The sequence below is a fragment of the Camarhynchus parvulus genome, chromosome 14 (assembly GCF_901933205.1).
Source record: "Camarhynchus parvulus chromosome 14, STF_HiC, whole genome shotgun sequence".
Classification (NCBI taxonomy): Eukaryota; Metazoa; Chordata; class Aves; order Passeriformes; family Thraupidae; genus Camarhynchus; species Camarhynchus parvulus.
In genome coordinates this window covers 8,372,139-8,389,344 of record NC_044584.1, presented here as the reverse complement: position 1 = coordinate 8,389,344, position 17,206 = coordinate 8,372,139, and the positions used below count along the sequence as shown (strand labels likewise).

General features: G+C 43.7%; 1 protein-coding gene across 2 annotated transcripts in view; it reads right to left on the bottom strand.

Annotated features, from left to right (window-relative positions):
* The window catches only part of MAD1L1 (mitotic arrest deficient 1 like 1), a 351,010-nt gene that overhangs the window by 87,876 nt on the left and 245,928 nt on the right, over positions 1–17,206 (bottom strand). For both annotated transcript variants that reach the window (XM_030957926.1, XM_030957927.1), the window contains one exon: positions 2,525–2,715. In XM_030957926.1, coding sequence (XP_030813786.1) covers positions 2,525–2,715 — 191 coding nt within the window. The remainder of the gene's footprint in view (positions 1–2,524; positions 2,716–17,206) is intronic.

Here is a 17,206-nt window from a genome sequence, read left to right as displayed (position 1 = left end):
AGCAAACAAACAGGAGCGAGCTGTGAAGCCTGAGATGTGCCTTTGTGCCCACGCACTCACAGAGGGGCTGAAAATCACTGGGACATCCTTCAAGCTGATGAGCTCATCTGTTGCACTGATAGGGATCACCAATAAATACTGGTATGGTTTCATTGGAATTCAGTGCTCATTTATAGATGCAGTCATTGACATTCCCAGCACAGCACTGATTAACCCTTTCACTGGAGCTGTAATCCCAATTAATGCAAACTGGCTGGACACATACAGCAGGTAGATAATAAGCTCCACTATAGTAACAGCACACCTTGGCCAGGAAAACCAACATCTTTCATCTTCATTTAGCTTTGAAGGGGTTACATTACAGGAGCTCCTATTGCATCCCTCACTTAAAATTAAATGCCACCAGCAGTGCTACTGAAATATGCTTTTAAAGTTTACAGCTGAACTACAGAAGCTTGTAAAGTGCCAAGGGACTTCTCTGGTTTAATTATATAGACCCTGTTCCATAAACTGCTTGAATAGAATAAATACAAATAGCTTCCATGCTTTGTGACCTCTCTGGGTTAATGAAATGCACACAAACACCCACAGTCTGCTATGGCTCAGAAATTCCACAGCATAAACACACAGCCCTGCTGGAAGCTATAGTCAGGATTCAAGCCTTCATACATACAAGAGAACCAGCTGCCTGGACTCAGCAAGGAAATAATTTTTTGTTTATATTCTACTACTATTCAAAGCTGCAGCCAGTGGGAATTGTCTGCAATTTACTTAACAGGGAGAAAAAGCCTGAAGTTTTTAAATTCATGTTGAAGTTAGCGAATCTGCTCTTCTTGTCCGGAGAGGTGGTAAGGTAAGAGAGCCTGAGGAATTCCAAGAATCAATAAATGACCCACCCTTGGCTCTAAGAAATATAAGATCATCTTTACCTGGTGACACTCACCTCCATCCTTGGGACATAGTTGGGAATAAATACTCAAGTGAGGAAGAGAAAGCAAGAGAGAAATCTGTACTTTAGTATCCCCTGTCCTGCATATAAATCATTTATATTGCCATTTCACCAAGTAGAGTTTCCTTCTACCAGTGGCAAGCTCCTGAGCTTCCAGCCAGTTCTTGTTCATGTGGCCAGCATACAATCTTCTTACCTTTTCTTAACTTTCTCCAAGCATGCCATCTCTCCTGTGGTGCAGAAAAAACTGCAACTTGTACTGTCCAGCCATGGCATCCAACAGACATCTCCAGGAGCCTGCTGAAGTTTCATTCGTTGGATATTTAACCCTACAGGTGTGAGCACAAGTCTCTGGAGGTGTTAGAGCAGCACTGCACCATCTCAACAGAGAATCGAGTAATTTCAGGATTCAATGGCAGCACCTTAAAACCAACAGAATTATTCTCTTCCCTGGGCACTGAGCTGCTTTTGTCGCTGCCATGTGCCTCAGGTAATCCAGAACTCTCCTAAGGCCAAGCAATATGACTGTTTTGGGGATATTCTCCTAGTTTTACTAAAGATCCTAGGTGCTGTCTTATACACACCCTCACTTACTCTATTTGTTGGGTTTTATTTGTTATATTTTTTTTTTCCTGAGGCACTAAAGTTGCAGAACAGGGAAATATTTCTCCCATTATGTAGAGAAGCAATCTGGCAACCATCCACATGTGGCACACAGCTGTAGGTCTGCAGAAACAGAACTTCCCCACTGCCTGCTTGTGGAGTTCCCTCCTGTACTGAACACCTCCAAAACCCTTCTTAAAGGAGATTTGCCCTCGGGAGGCAGGTGTGATTCTAAGGGCATGGAGAAGAACAAAGTTCTCTCACTGACCTGTAAACTTGGGCTGTTGGCACTTGAACCAACCTAAAGACAGGACTTAACATCTTGGTGACTTCTAACATCACACCTCAGCTCTCTAATGCATCAGCTCAGAAGGTAACAGAGGAGGAAAACAGCCCCTGTATCAAGCCACAAGCTCCCAGCCCACCCAGCCAGAGCAGTAAAGCACCCGACAGACAGAAGACAGACTGTTATTGCTACTCATCTGTGCCGTTCACATAAATGGCACTTCACACACACCAGCATGAGTTGCTGCTCAAAAGGGATTCCAATTTACATAAAGACAAGATGATGACACGCAGACAAGCTAGAGGATGGTAAAAAAACATAGGGACATATATCTCATAGTGAAGTAATGATGAGCCTTGATGGTTACATAAGGTTTTATTACTGCGGCATGTAACTGATAATATAAAAAGGTGAAGTGCCAGGCCAGATGCCTGAGGTATTATGCACAGAGAGTCTCTTCTCTTTACTCCAGACTTTGATATATAAGTGGGAGACCAGATGTCAAACCTCCTACTTTTTAAACAGAAGAAATGATCTTTACTTCCCTCACGAGCAACACTCTGCCAGGTAACAGGGGGCAGTGATTTTCCAGTCTAATCACTGAGAAAGAGCAAATACACCCTGGCACGTTGAAAAAAAACCAAGAACCCAAAGAAGCAGGTGCAGGCAGGGGTGCACAGACCTACCTTGAAAAGCAGACAGTCCCCCTGGTGCTCAGCATAGATGGAGCTGAGCCTGTACTGGTTCTCCGTGGTGATGTCGATCTGGTAGCCCGTGAGAGTGTAGCACACCTTGCGGAACTCCTGGATCTTGGTCTGGAAAACTTCTTTCAGGCGTTGGTTTTTCAGTTCTGCACTTTCCACTTGCTTCTTCAGCTCTGGGTAAGGGAAGAAAATGGGTATTTTCTTATATGTCACCAGCACGGAGCCCTTGTGCTGTACTTACAGTGCTAGCCAAACGGAGTGAATTGAAAAGGTTAATTAAAAAGTGAATTAAGCAGGCAAGAAACAAGCAAGCTGGATGCCTCTCCTCCTGGCCCCAGCAGACTAAAAGATAGTAAACTGGGGAGTAAGGAAAACAGACATGTCTTGGTGGGATGGATTTTTCCTTTGCTCAGCCAGTTTTTTAAAAACACACTACAAAAATTCAAAGCTATAGCATCCATTTCCCCACATGCACACGGCTTGTTTTCTACACAGAACCCAAGAGAAGGGTGCTCCTCTACAGAAAGCAATAAAGTGGAAAAATGGTCCAAAATACACCTCTGTATGGTTGCATCAGGAGGAAGCTGCCTACAAGTGAAATCTCCTCCAATGGAGAAGATTTGAGGTAAGTGCTTTGATCTCAAATTGACACACTGCTTAGAAATCCCTCAAGGTTTGGGAAGGGGCTTTTATTGTGATAAAAAGCCTGGAGAGCACCTCTGCCTCTTTGCATTTGCTACCTTAACTGGACTAGTCCCTATCAGAGAGGTCCTGGGAGACTGCCTGCCACTCACCCTGTGTTTTATTGCTACAAAGGGAGCTGCCAGTACTGTGAATCCTTCAAGAGGATACACAACAATTACCATGAATCTTTCACCCAAGGTGCCTTCTGAGTAATTAAACCTCGATTTATCATCCCATTAATTAAAGAGATTGGCTTTACTTTAATATACACTAGAGATGTCTCCCAAGTCAGCCTGTTTTATCAACACTGCAGTCCAGGGTTAGGAAAAATCCTGACTCTTTCTAACAGCAAACAAATAGACTTCCTCAGTCGAAAACCTCTTTGTCATTCTGAGGTTTAAGGCTTTGTGCTGTGATCAGAGACATAATTGCAGCATTTGCAGCCCATATGTCTTTAGTTTAGCTACTTCAGGTCCAGCAGCAGGACAGCAGGAACTTCAGAGCAAGGTGACTGCTGGAATATGAGGAATGGTTTTGGCTGGGTTTATGGAGCCCATACTAAAACATTATCGCTTCCCAAGTGAGCTGGAAATTTTTTTGCTTGAGTACTTGCTGGAAAGTGTTTCCATTGGCCTCCCAGGCACAGTGCAGGGAGGATGGAGGATGGAAACTGCAAGGCCATGGACTTGCCAGTGACATTCACCTCTGAGCAGCTGCAGGCACACCAGGAGAGAGCCAGTCACCTCTCATCTCCTGTACTGCTCTGGTTAGGCACTGTGGGTGGAACAAAAGGATAATTCAATGTGTTAAGGTAAAGTGCCTTAAATGACACTGAGGATGCCTCTGCTCAGAAGTACTTGGGCCTTAACCAACTCAGTTTAATCCCCAGGCAAGGACAGGAACTCTTTAATGGTTAAAGAGAACTGCATGTCCCTTTACTTCTGAGTCAGAGCATCCACTCAGGGAGAGTTAACCCTGGCCAGCTCCTTACCTTCAGCAAATCCAGCTCCACCTTCCTGGGCAGCTTCTGGTGGTGATGTGCAAGCAATTATTTACCCTGGGCATCCCCCATCTGCATCTTGCTTTATGAAGGGGAGCAAACCAGTTGTGGGGAACATCTCCAGTTGGTTCATTAAAACTCTGCTATACAGGGAACCTCACAATTGTAGGGGGTGTAAAGCAAGTAGAGACTATCCAAACTACCCTTAATGGCCTAAAGGGTTGTGTCTTACACACAGTCCCTTCTCATGAGCTCAAAAAGGCTCTTTTCTGACCACCCACCTTCCCACTCACAGCAACTCATCAATGTGTAATTAATTCAACCCTTCTCTGGATTATTACAATCCTTTCCCCATCATCTCAGCTGGGACTGGTCTTTGATTAATCAAGTAATCAGCCTCTGAAACTGGGAGGTTAATGGGTGGCTCTGACCTGGATATTCTCAGTTTTCATTCAGCTATGCAACTGTTAAGGACAAAATCCTATATATGAAAGTAAAAATTCAGTGACCACACTGCAGTGGTAAATAACATTTCGTCACTGTCAGAGACAGCTCTGCCTTTAATATATTGCCCATGTCCAACAGCAATATTTTTTTCCTTAATAAATGCAGCCTAGCCTTGGAAAAGTAAATCTGCCTCTTCCTGCTGCATCTCAGAGGTTGCCTTTCCCAACTTTTATAACCTCGGAGGTGGATGGCACCCTAATTCATTAACTCCTTGAACAGCTTTCGTTATTCATGAAGAGTTAGTGCTTTTTCCACTGCTTTGTCTCTCAGATTTGATCCTGCCAGTGGCCACCAGGAGCATCCTCACCCCCACCCAACAGTGCTGGCCTAGTTAAACAACCCTCTGACTCTGCAATAGCAACTATGTGATGGCAACTGCTTCCCTCCACTCCCCTCAGGGTGAGAAAGGAAAAACTTTGACTACAATCACTCTTTTATGCAAGAAATCTGGAGCTTTCCAGTGTAACTGAAGTACCAGGGAGCCTTCACCCCCAACTGGACTGTGTGCCCTTGCTCCCTCCCTGCTGCTCCTCCTGGCCCTCTTTCCAGAGCCTGCAGCAGGGCTGGTATTCCTGGCTGGAGGAATTATCTGCATGAAAAACCTATCTGCTCGTTAGAGATGCCTTGTGTCAGCCACTGGCACAAGGTGCTGAACTGGGGAGCTGCTAATGGAGATGCAGCTGAATGTGCCAGGGGTGGGATAAAGCCTTGTCATCCCTCCCGTGACTCCATCGGGGCTTCTTTAGCTTAGGGACAGAGCAGGAAAAAACCCAAGCACAGGGACACGAGAGGAATGCCTGAGTTTGCAGCTGCCCCCGGTGAAAGGTCCACTGAACCCTGCCTGTAAAACAGAGATTGCTCTTCCTTTACGCCCAATTAAGCCGCAGTGCTCAGCAGCTCAGCTCCAGCTGGTGCCTCCCTCCCGCAGTGTTTATCCCCTGGGAACAATTCAACCCGGGGCTATTCCTGGTTTAACTCAGGACAGCACTCAGCACTGTGACTGGCCCTGCTCTCCACTGAGGGATCTGCTGACACAACCAAGGAAGCACAGCACCATGAGCAGGATCCTTGGAAGTGTAACTTCAGAGGAAGGTAAACTGAGACTTGAGAGAAGTCAGATGGGATCCCACTGCTGAAACAAAGCCATTTGAGATGTCCTGGGATATCTTTCATACCTTTTTATCATACTTCTGCAGGAAAGAAGCATCCTGCAGGTTCTGTGTGATACCAGTCAGCCCCTGGCCAATGTCTCAGACATTGGGGTGTCTAAAATGGCAAAGAATGATCAATTTTAGGGTACCTATGGAGCCTCTCTGCACCATGGGTCTGTCCAAGTACAGACCTGGCACCACAGATTCCCTGCACCCAGCCAGCAGGACAGCAGCATATGCACAGACTTGGGCACAGTAATTAATCTTTCTAACAAGTCCCCCATCAAGTGAAGATGTTAAGCTGAAATGCAGCTCATTGTTTGCTCTGCATCTGAATTCAAAGCTGTGAAAACGCTAATTCTTAAGCCTCACCTAATACCCTTAATTCCCGCCAAATTTCTTGCACAGTCAGGAAAAATTGATTTAAAAGTCATCCCTTGCACAGAGTGCAACTCAGCTGTTTCAGAGCAGTGCTTAAGGCAGAACCACAGAGACCCTGGCACAGAGGGAGATCCTTTTGTGATGGTCAGAGCAGGGCTCCAGTGACAGCACTGATGTGTCCACCCCTTTCATCTACCACCTACAGAAAATTGAATATTTGATCCATTCAGATCTTTCCCAATGTTTGGAGAATTAGGTTTAATTACATCTTTAAAAGACAGTATTTGAAAATGAGAATCTCTGTATTTAGATAACCTGTTTGAGTATTTGACCTTGTTCCAGTCGCACAGCACAGGTGAGAGAAGTTGCAGAGGCCATGGGCGGGGAAGGTCACATCACAAACAGTCTTCATCCCAAAGAAGGGATGCCAAAACATCTCCAAGTTTATGAAACAGATAAGAACTGAGAAAATAAGCAGGAAGTTACACAGGCCATGCCTTGGTTGTGGGTAATGACTGGCCTGGAAAAAAAAAAAGGAGAATAGAGAGAACAAGAAAATATATAGAAATACTGTCCCATCTCCTTTGTATTCAGGCTGAGAGTATGCACAAAAAGTTGCCTGTCCTGAAGAGTCTGATGTGGGAAAAAAAATCCTCACTTAAACAAAATCATTAATCTGTTAGAAAATTAATATTGCCAAATGATTAATTCCTCCTAATGATACTGCTTCTCGAAACACCTTGTATTTTCACACACTTACATTGACTTTAATGAATAATTCAAACTATTTTGGATAAATAAATAAAATATGAGTTGGGCTTTTTTGGTCTCATATTGGAAATGTCACTGCTTTTTATTCCATTGCTTTGACACTCCTTACATCTGAAACTGTTCAGAGCAGCCTGGAAATACCACAGCTTTGGCTCTTGCTCCAAGTTCAGCCAGGTCAATCAATAACAATAGCAGTCTCTACACCAAAGAAAACCAAATTCACGCTTTGCCTTTTCCCCAGGGAAAGAGAAGGAAACAATGTGACTCTGAGCATGCCAAAAGTGGCATGAAATTAAATGTATCACTAGTCTTTTCCAGGAAAATACAAATTTGTTCTGCCCATCCTCAAAGATGCCACAAGCCATGTAGCTGCATTAATTCAGCTGCAATCCCAGCTAATATATATCTCTCTCAGAAAGGCCTGCAGTCCTTTCTAGCTCTCCATTAAAGGTTACTTTCCCTCAGTGACATGTTTGGGGGTCACTCACTCCAACACACACAGGATAAAGCATTTACACATCAATTCCTGTCCCTGCTGACCCTGCCAGGGTGCCTCAAGACAGATGCCACCCAACAGTGCTATGGAGGATGCTGCATTTTCACCAACCCTGCTTCACTTAAACAAGAGATTGCTTAAATTTTGTTTCCAGCTTACAGAAAGGATGCCAGAACCACCTGGTTCACACTAGATCCACAGTGGGAAGAGGAAACACTGTTTTCTCAGTTCCAAGCAGCAAGGCACATTTACATTTATTCTCCTCCATCTACAGGAGCTGCTGCCATGCAGTGGCACTCCTGAACCACCCCCCCGCACCCCCAAACTGATACTGAATTACTCCATCCACTGCAGGTCTGTTCTTCCCATCTGTCTCTGCACCTGGGGCCCTTCCAGTCATTTCCCTGCTCAAACCTCAAGCTGGAATTTTCTTTGCCAGCCTCAGTTTATGAGGAGCAATGTCTGAAAAGAGTTCTGTGATATTCTGTGAAGGGCACAACATAAAAATAAATTGTATCGTGTTAAATAAAGGCTAATAGGAGAAGAGCTGAACATTTTCTGATGTAGGCAAGTTTATGACCATTGCTTTTGAGAAATAAAATTCGCTTTGCTAGATTTTATAGGCATGTTTTATGCCCTGGGGGCATGGGACCACGCAGCCCCACACCACCCCTACTCGACCTTACAGTCTGGCAGCCTCACACTGCTCTCTGCAAAACTTGAAATTTGTGACATTACGGCCATGAATTATAACTTTTCTTGAAGGTAAAAACAGTTTTATATTCAACAGACTGCACTGGCTGTTCAATTTGAAACCTAAGTGGTATTTATTTGATCAGTCAACATTGGTTTATTTTTAAACCGTGTCTGTACCATATGGTTCAATGCACCTCCCAGCCCCCTCCTCCAGCCACCAGCCTGCCCTTCCAGAGGCTCTGGGGAGAGTTTTCAAAGGCAGCACAGCACAAGTAAAGGTCTCCACCACCATGACCAGCTGCAGCTCCTGCACTGCCCGAGAACTGCCCACTAAAAGAATAATTTCCCAGATGTTTCTCTTCACTGAAGTTGGTTGGCTGAAGGCCCCATTTCAGACAATCCACGTACCTTTACAAAGGGCTTAATTAATTATGGACTTCTTGGAAAGAAGTCCATAATTAATTATCCTCTGATAACTTGAAGAAAGTAGCAGAAGACATTGGGATGGTAAGGTGAGAGCAGCAGGCCACCAAGAACCAAAGAGAGAAAGCTGTGGAAAAGCATGAATTCCCTCTTGCAGTCCCTATACACACATTGGGTCAGGATCAATTAAAGAGTCATTTTCCTTTCTTCCTTTAGCTAAAACTGAGATTACAACACCAAATTGCAAAACTCACAAGCACACCTGAACTGGCCAATGAACCACCCTTGAGCAAAAGGTTCTCTCAGGGCGTCCCAGCCTCAACACTGCTTGGAGCTTTCCCTGTCCTTCTTCTTGCTGGCAGAGCTGTTTTGGAGTGGGGGCAGGAAGAAAACAAGTGGGCTTTTGGAAGCCCAGCTCAATTCCTGCAGCTGTTTTTAGTGGAGGCAGGACAGTGCTGTGTGAAGAGACCCTGGGTACCACTAAAATCTGTGGCTGTAATGGTGTGAGCAGCCTGCTTGCAGCAATACAGAACTCAGAGGGGATGGCAACACACAGCCCAGACATAGGAGAAATTAACCTCAGGAGAGCTATTTATTGCCCAAGATGGACTCCATCAATTAGCATAATATGGCACAAACAGTTTGGAAATTAGGGTGGTCACACTGGTCATAAATTGTGACCCAAGCAGGAAGACATCTCCCTCCACCTCCCAAACCATGATTAAGGTCTGCCAGCCACATTTCCCTTCCATATGGCAATTACAGCCCAACAGCACTTCTCAGAACAAAGTGATGTCAGCCAGAGCTGCAGCAAGTCATTAACTCTGGATGCAAAAAATAGCCTCACCTTAACAACACAAATATACTGTGTCACTTCAGTTTACAGGAAAGTTCTTAACTTCTGCTTCTAGAACTAGCCAGCAAATCTCAGGCATAAGTCTTCCAGCCTGTATGTTTTTCAGGTAATCTATTTTGGAGTTCAAAAAAAAAGTCAGTGGGACTTTTCATGGGCTGTAGTTCAGGGAAGTCAAGTAGCAAAAAACTGGGGCATAATTTGTATCACTTGTCAGATGAAGGAGAATCACTTCTCCACTAAGTTGCTTCCAAGAAAAAGAGTGCTTTGAAACCACTCAAGTGTCTAATGAAAAGATTAATCCCAAGAACTATATAATTAACATATAATATGCATTGTTAATTAGATAGGGTGGTCTGCAGAAGCATCTAATAGATTAATTTATCCTCTGCCTATCACCTCCCTTGCACTCTGCCCATTATTTTGTTTCCATTGGCACATCACTACTATCAGTACTACCCCAAAACACTGGATGCATTTAATCCTCTGCAACAGCACCCAGCATCTGCTATTAAACCAAATGAGAAAAACAGCTCCAGAAATAGCTATTTGTTCTCTCTCACAGTGAAGACTTTTTGCAGGAGTTTTACTAATTCACAGCACAGGGTGGACAATATTCAATCATGCATTAGAGAGTGCTTCACAGTTTATTAGCTGATGATGCTCACCGAAGCTGTGAACAGGAGATTTCCACTGCTGGCAAAAGATGATTTCAAGCCTTCCCAGGAGCAAAACCATTCTGCTCTTACTCATGGAACTTTTTATAGTCAAATTCAGATGCTGAGACTCATGGAAATGCTATTTTAACTCAGTGGTAGTGTCCAAGATTATGTTACTTACAGTTTCTTGTCTCCCTCTGTTTTCTGCACTGCACAGTCTGTGTTCACAATACAAAAAGTTTGTAGCTTTGCAGGCAGACAATCAAAATACAGAACTAACAAACGCCTCAGGAGGTTCCTCCCATGTCTGAAGTCGCTGTTAAATAACTCTGTGGTGTAAGACAGATGCTGAGATGGGGCAGGGCATCATACAGGTACCCTTTAGTTCTGATTTGGGATGCACAGACCAAACTCCAAACCCTGGAGACTCCCCGACTGTTTGGGAGCATGGCTGTCTAGAAGCCCTTCTGCCCATATAGTATCTTCCTCACAGTCATTATAACCCCATAATATTCCCATTCCCATCTCCAGAACTCCCTTTTTTGTCACACTGTACCCTGCCCCGAGGTGGGGAGACTCAGAAAGGTCAGCCAAGGGCCCCGTGGGCACTGAGCACAGCCTGCAGGACACAGCCAGGAAAATGCACAGGCTCCAGCCAGCTGGGAGAACACAATGGCACTGCCACAGAGAAAGGCAAGGCTCTGCAGCATGCCACCTTACTTGTGTTTTTAATGGCAGAAGATTGTGGAGTTTGTTTTAGGGCTTTTGTTCCAAAGGAAATTAAGCTTTAAAAAGCCTCCACTTGCTCCCTCTATTCAATGCTTTTTTCCTCCCCTGTTTATCCCCTTAATAGTGTTTTGAAGTGTTGGCTCTGTAAATGTATTGCTCTTGGCCTGCAAGCTCTCTGGATGCCAACTAGTCAAACCTTTCCCAAAGCCTTCTCCCTGCTCCTTGTGCTCCTGCAGCAGGACCCAAAGGCACTGTGCTCAAGAATCACATCAGATCTTTCCTCTGAGCACTCTTCTGAGTGCCCCAGACCTCCTCTCACGGGACAGCAGGTTCTGCCCTGGTTTTATTGGCATATTTTTCATGTTCTGCTTCATTGTCTGGTGTCCACTTTATGAAAACAATCCTTTAAAGATGCTCATGCTGGAGCAGAATGGAGCACTGGTTCAGCGTGGAGCAGCAGCAGAGCAAGAGAGGAAAAAGGACTTTCAAACAACAGAACTGCAGGATTGTGACACAGATGTAAAGACAAGCAAACTTATTTCCCTGGAGCATGAAAGATGTTTGGAAACAGAGCCATCTCCTGGATAACCAGGCTTTCAATCATGTTATTCCAGCCTCTGGAGCGTTTATTTCCATTGCAGGAGTCGGAAGTGTTACTATGGATAAGGGAGGGTTATGTCCCTTAACCTTGTGCTGATACTCTTGGCCAAGAATAAAGGCTTGATGCCTCCAAGCACTGTCCACAAACTATGCCAAGGCTGGAGGACACCAGAATCATCTCTGGGCAGGGAGACAGGAAAGGTAACATCTGTCTCAGCCCAAATGCCAAGTCTCCTCTCCTGGTCCTGAATTATTCATCACGTGCTAACTTCCAAGCCAGTTCCGTTTTCAATTTTTAAATATTTAATAATTGGGTATTAAATATTAATGCAATTTTATTAGAAATTTTGGAAGATGGGCACAAAGGCTCTAATTGTAAAGTTCATCATTGGGACCAACAGCCTACTCAGAGAGACCTTCTGGCTACCTAGAAAGAGAGAAGGAGGAACAGAAAAGCTAAAACAAGTATTTATGGACCTCTCTGACTCCAGATCACAGAGACACCTATACCTTTTGTTTTCAAAAATGAATCACCTCTTTATGAAAAAGCTGAGAAACCTACACTGGGAACATGCCAGTCAGCTGCAGTCTAAAGAGTTTTTAAGAGTTTAGTTTCAGTGCCACAGAGAAAGATTTACACCTCAGACAGCTGCAGTGGATCTGGCTGGTGAATGGAGCCTCTGATTACAGGAAAAATATGCAGAAAAATCTTGGCTGGGATTTGGGGCAGATGCAGGGGCAGTTCAGCTCAATGCATCCTTAGAAAGACACAGATTCCTCCCTTTTCCTGATGCCTGCTCAGAGGGGACATCAGGAGGCATGGTCTCCCCTGAGCTGGTCTAATAACTTGGATTCATTAATTTTCCATGGCTGTTTCTCTCAATGTTGTTCCTCCAGACGCTGTTTTCCTCCTTTTTAGCAGATGACATGTCTTTAACCCTGATTCCTGCTGAGAGCAAGCCCATGTTCCTGTCCCTCTGTATTATGAGCACACATTCCCCACTGGGATGGAAATTGTATGGTTTACACAAAAGATGACACAAAAGGCCTGGAATTATATGCAAATGAATGGATCCATTCCTCACTTCTTACCATCAAAAGTCTGACTTTCCAACAACTGCATGGGGTAATTTCTGCACCAGCTTTCAAACAAAGGGCATCTCTGTGTTATTAACATCTCACTGTGGCGAGCAGTTTGTCACCTTTCACAAGAATTATCTGAAAGGACACCAGCAATTATTCCCAAGGAGATTATTGGGTGGCTATGTCCCAGCAAAGCAGCTGGAAGCTCAAGAGATATAATATTCACCAGGAAAACTACTTTTTCAAGTCAAGAGAACCTGGAAGAGATGAAAAATTGAACTAATTGGAAACAAACACAAAACTAGAGGTAAAATCATGCTTGTTCCCTTCAGTTTTGTTCATCTCTATACCAACATTAGGAGCACATCCTCAAAAGAAAATTAAAAGCTCCTGATTATAACATGAGATAACAGAACATTAACTCTGGAGACTTATCCTGGGAAGAAGCTTGATATTTATAATAAAAGACCCAGAAGAAGAATGGCTCCAGCACCAAATCCAGCTGCAGGAATCCAGCTGATTTCTAGGTCTTGTACATTTGGGTTTTCCAAGAATTTTAAACACCAAGGATTGGTGAAACACAAGACAGCCAAGTGTTCTCTTCCTGGGATTGTTGTATAACTCCTGGTTATATCTTATAACACCACCCAAGAACCAGCTAATGTTCATGAATGAAGTGGAGCAGAAGTCCCGTGGAATTCCAAGAAAACAACTGTGGCTCTTGACAGAAATGAGTAATTAGGGTCCCTGCCTGTGCAAGAAAGACCAAGAGATTTAGTCACATAAATTTCTTCAGGGAAATCAGTACTGGAGAAGGTGATGTTCTACTGGGTGTCCTCTGAAGACAGCTCATTTCCAGTTACACAGAATCACAGAGTGGTTGGGACTGTAGAGGACCTTAAAGATGATCTTGTTCCACACAGGGAGGCCACTCACTGGATCAGGCTGCTCAGAGGCCCATCCAGCCTGGCCATGGAGAGTTAGGGGGAATTAAACCCCATTTAGTGATGCTCCAGCAGCTGCTAATTCTGCATTCTGACCAGAAAACACATGAAACCAGGGGTGTAACCCTGGATTGTAACCTTGGGATGTCACATTTATATTCAAAAACCCAAAAAACAAACTGCCATCAACAAAACCAGCATATCTGACCTGAGAGATAAAAGTGGCAATCTCTTACCCAGTGAAATACTTTTACTAGTGCTGAACCACCTCTGTGAAAAATACCTCTTGTTACTGTGATGGAAATTTTTCTGAACAACACCACCCATGATTCTTTGGAGCCAAAGAAGCACAAGAAAATCTGAGCAAGTCTCCTGTTTGATGGTGGGAGAGAAGAACACACTATTGCTGCACTTTTGGGTGCATATTGTCGACAACTCGACAGCTCAGACTTTTCATAGAACCCATAAACATTTTAAAAAAATTATGAGCTCTGCTTGTTTCAAGCCCAAGCAACATCCATAGAGCACATAATGGTCCAAAATGGAGCACTTTAGCGTGTTCATTTCTTCACTGATGTTTTTAAAAGTTTCTCTGCATCATCTAGGAGATATTGTCCAGAGTCAGACTTCATGTTGCTGCAGCACATTCACACAGGGCACTCCACAAGCCCACAGGCAATGTGCAGAATAATACAGCTGAGGACAGAATAGATCCACAAGGAGATAAGGACATGCAGTGACTTTGCAAAGTTAGCTTAAAGGGTAATTCATAATAAGTAATTTCAAGGTGGAGGAAAGATTTTCAGAGGGAGAATGCGGAAAAGATTTCAAGACAGAGTCAACCACTCTGATAGCTAAAAAAATAATTAAATAGTGGAAGAATGAGAAAATAGAGGTTTGGAAGAATGAGAAAATAGAGATGGACAAAGGCAGTCAGCTTACAGCCATCCAGAAGGCTGTATGGACCTACCTGCTCAAGACAACACCTTCTGTGGTTTCAACAAGGCCAGTTTGAATAAAGGATCAAGCCGAATCATCCAGGAGGATAAAATTAATCCCACTTTTAATTCTTATCAGCTGAGGGAGCGTGATAGAGGAATAAACAGTGGTGGTGAGTGATTTCACACCTGCACATTTGAGTTACCTTAAGCAAGGTGAGCGGGGCCATCTGAGAAGAACTCAAATCACACAAGAACACTTGTGGATAAATCTAATAAGACAGAAGCCCTGTCTTTTTTCCTAAGAAAGACATATTTTATTGGTCTATAAGCCTTTTTGTGGCAGCAGACAAAACCCACACCCAAATCAAAGATTCTGCAGAAAGCTCAGCATCCTTCTTCAGAGGAAGGCTACTGAAAGTGTCAAGCAAAGACATTTGATAGCTTGAGAGTTTAAACCACAGCTTTTGGGATAATTTTGACTGCAAATAATAATAAAACACTCTGACAGCAGGGGTTTGGGTGGAGAAAAAGGGTAAGGGAAGTAGAAACATATTCTTAATTAAAATCTCATTTAGCAAAATTTTTTTTAATGTGCTTAAAAATTCCACCGAGGTCACCATTCTGGAGAGATGACAAACTCCTGGGATAAAGGCTGGAAAATCCTGGTAGTCATGTCACATTTAGCAAGTCAAAGATATGTTTGTATAAGGCTGTAGAGGGCTAAATCCATTTTACATGCCGTATGTATTATTAATTTCTGACAGTGGGCTTAGAAAAACCTAATTCTCTGGAATACGAGCTCCCTTTGAGCAGAGGGAAGCCTTTTCAAAACTCATCTTTTATTGACTGAGTCATTTTTGAGTCAATCTGTCTGCTTTCGGCAAGACAAGAGTTTTAAATCTTCTCTCTTTTTTCCCCCTTTTTGAGTCGTGGCAAGTCTATTAAAACCTGCTAATGTATGCAGCAAGGCCTCTGATTTGAAATGTAATGAATTCTTCAGATAGTGGCAGATTAGGGGGAGAAGATGATAGAAACAGCCAGAGCTGCCAAAAAAAGAACTCTCCAGAAAAAGAGGAGGAGAAGGGTGAGTGGGAATGAGAAAGATTAACCCTTTTTACCCAGAAGAAGAAAATCTTTAAGCTCCATTAATAGAATCAGTTAAAAAAGCAGAACTGGAAGAGGCAGAGCATCTTCAGGCTTGCCTGGGGCTGAATGAGACAGAGAATAAATGAATCTTTCCTCCTAGAGTCTCTTGTAAGATTAGGTAATTCCCTGAGTGAAAAAGGAATAACTTAGAGAAAATTAGCTCCATCCATATAAATAAGCTTTCATATTCCAAACTCGTCACCCAGAGCTTCCCAGGCGAATGCCCCAAAACATTTCTGCTGTTGTGTAACAGATGGTTTCCTCCTCCCCCCTTCCCTGGGCTGGTTCCAACCGCAGTATCTTTCAGGTGATCTTGTTTTAGCACAAAAATGAGCATTTTGGGTGTAAATCATCAATCCTGTTAGTGAAAGGAGGCTTGGCAGTTTTATTGTCTTTGGCACCTTTGAAGTGCTGGACAAAGCCTATGGAGTCACACAAATGAGAGATTAGCACTGTCTCCATTTTACAGATAGAGAAGCTGAGGGAGAGAAAGTCAAGGATACTACTTAATTCGACAGCACAGATCTGGTGACAGCCCTGAGAGCACAGAATCTGCTGAATCACGGCACAGACCTGGGATATCTTCCTGTTTAACAGGAAAATTCATAGCTCAGCCTTGAATTCGATGGCTTTAAAAAATAAAATTAGCTCCATAATAAAGTTCTAATGAAACAAAACCTTAGAGAGAACAGTCTGATGGAGCACAGGTGACCCAGAGGATTATAATGAAAATTAAGCTCAGCAGAACTGACGCAGGTGAGTAAATGTGGGAGATTGAGAAATGGGTTCTGTCAGCCCAATGTCCCTTTGCTAATGACAGGCACTGAAATGTTTTAACAACTGAGAAATCCCAACTAACAGAGGCAAAATCCTTCAATTTAACATGCAGCAGAGATATGTAAGTCCATGCATGTCTTGAAGGAGAGACTGTCTTTCCCTACAGATGCAAGGCATTCAACCCTCTATCACACAACTCAAACTACAAAAGGCAAGAAGTTTTAAGAGCAAAGTTAGCTCAAAAGCTGCTGGAGGCAGAGACTGTGGAAACTAAGCATGAGCTGGAAAAAACAGCAGCAGGAAACCTTTGCAGTGGGATACAGGACACAGGTAAAAGTGTTATCTTGGAGGGCAGCAAGCCATGGGAGTTAGCCTGGTTTTTCAAATTGCTTCCAGGTTCTGTCTGCATTTGCTGGCAGAAACACATTTTCTTCCACCCTGGAGAATAACAATGGCTGTTTGCTTGTGCCCACATCTCCTAAACTCCATCAGCCCCTTGATGTGGTTCTCCCCAGCTGGGAAGCTGCCTTTTCCTACCTGTCTGTTTGCTTCCAAGCCTGATGTGAGTGCTGCAGAATTCACGAGAACTTTTCCATTTCCACGCATTAGTGCTTTTGGGAAGAAGAGGTTGTGCTTGCTTTCATCTACGTAGACACAACCCCAACCTTTAGCTGGGTGCCAGCCCTGTGATTCAATAGCTGGCACTCTCTGCCTGAATCAGTAATGAGCTAAAGGTTATGGCAGGGAGCACGCTGAGCTCTGGATATTCCATTTTTCAGAGGAGATAAGAGACTCAGCCCTGGAATGTTACAGTAGAGGTAAA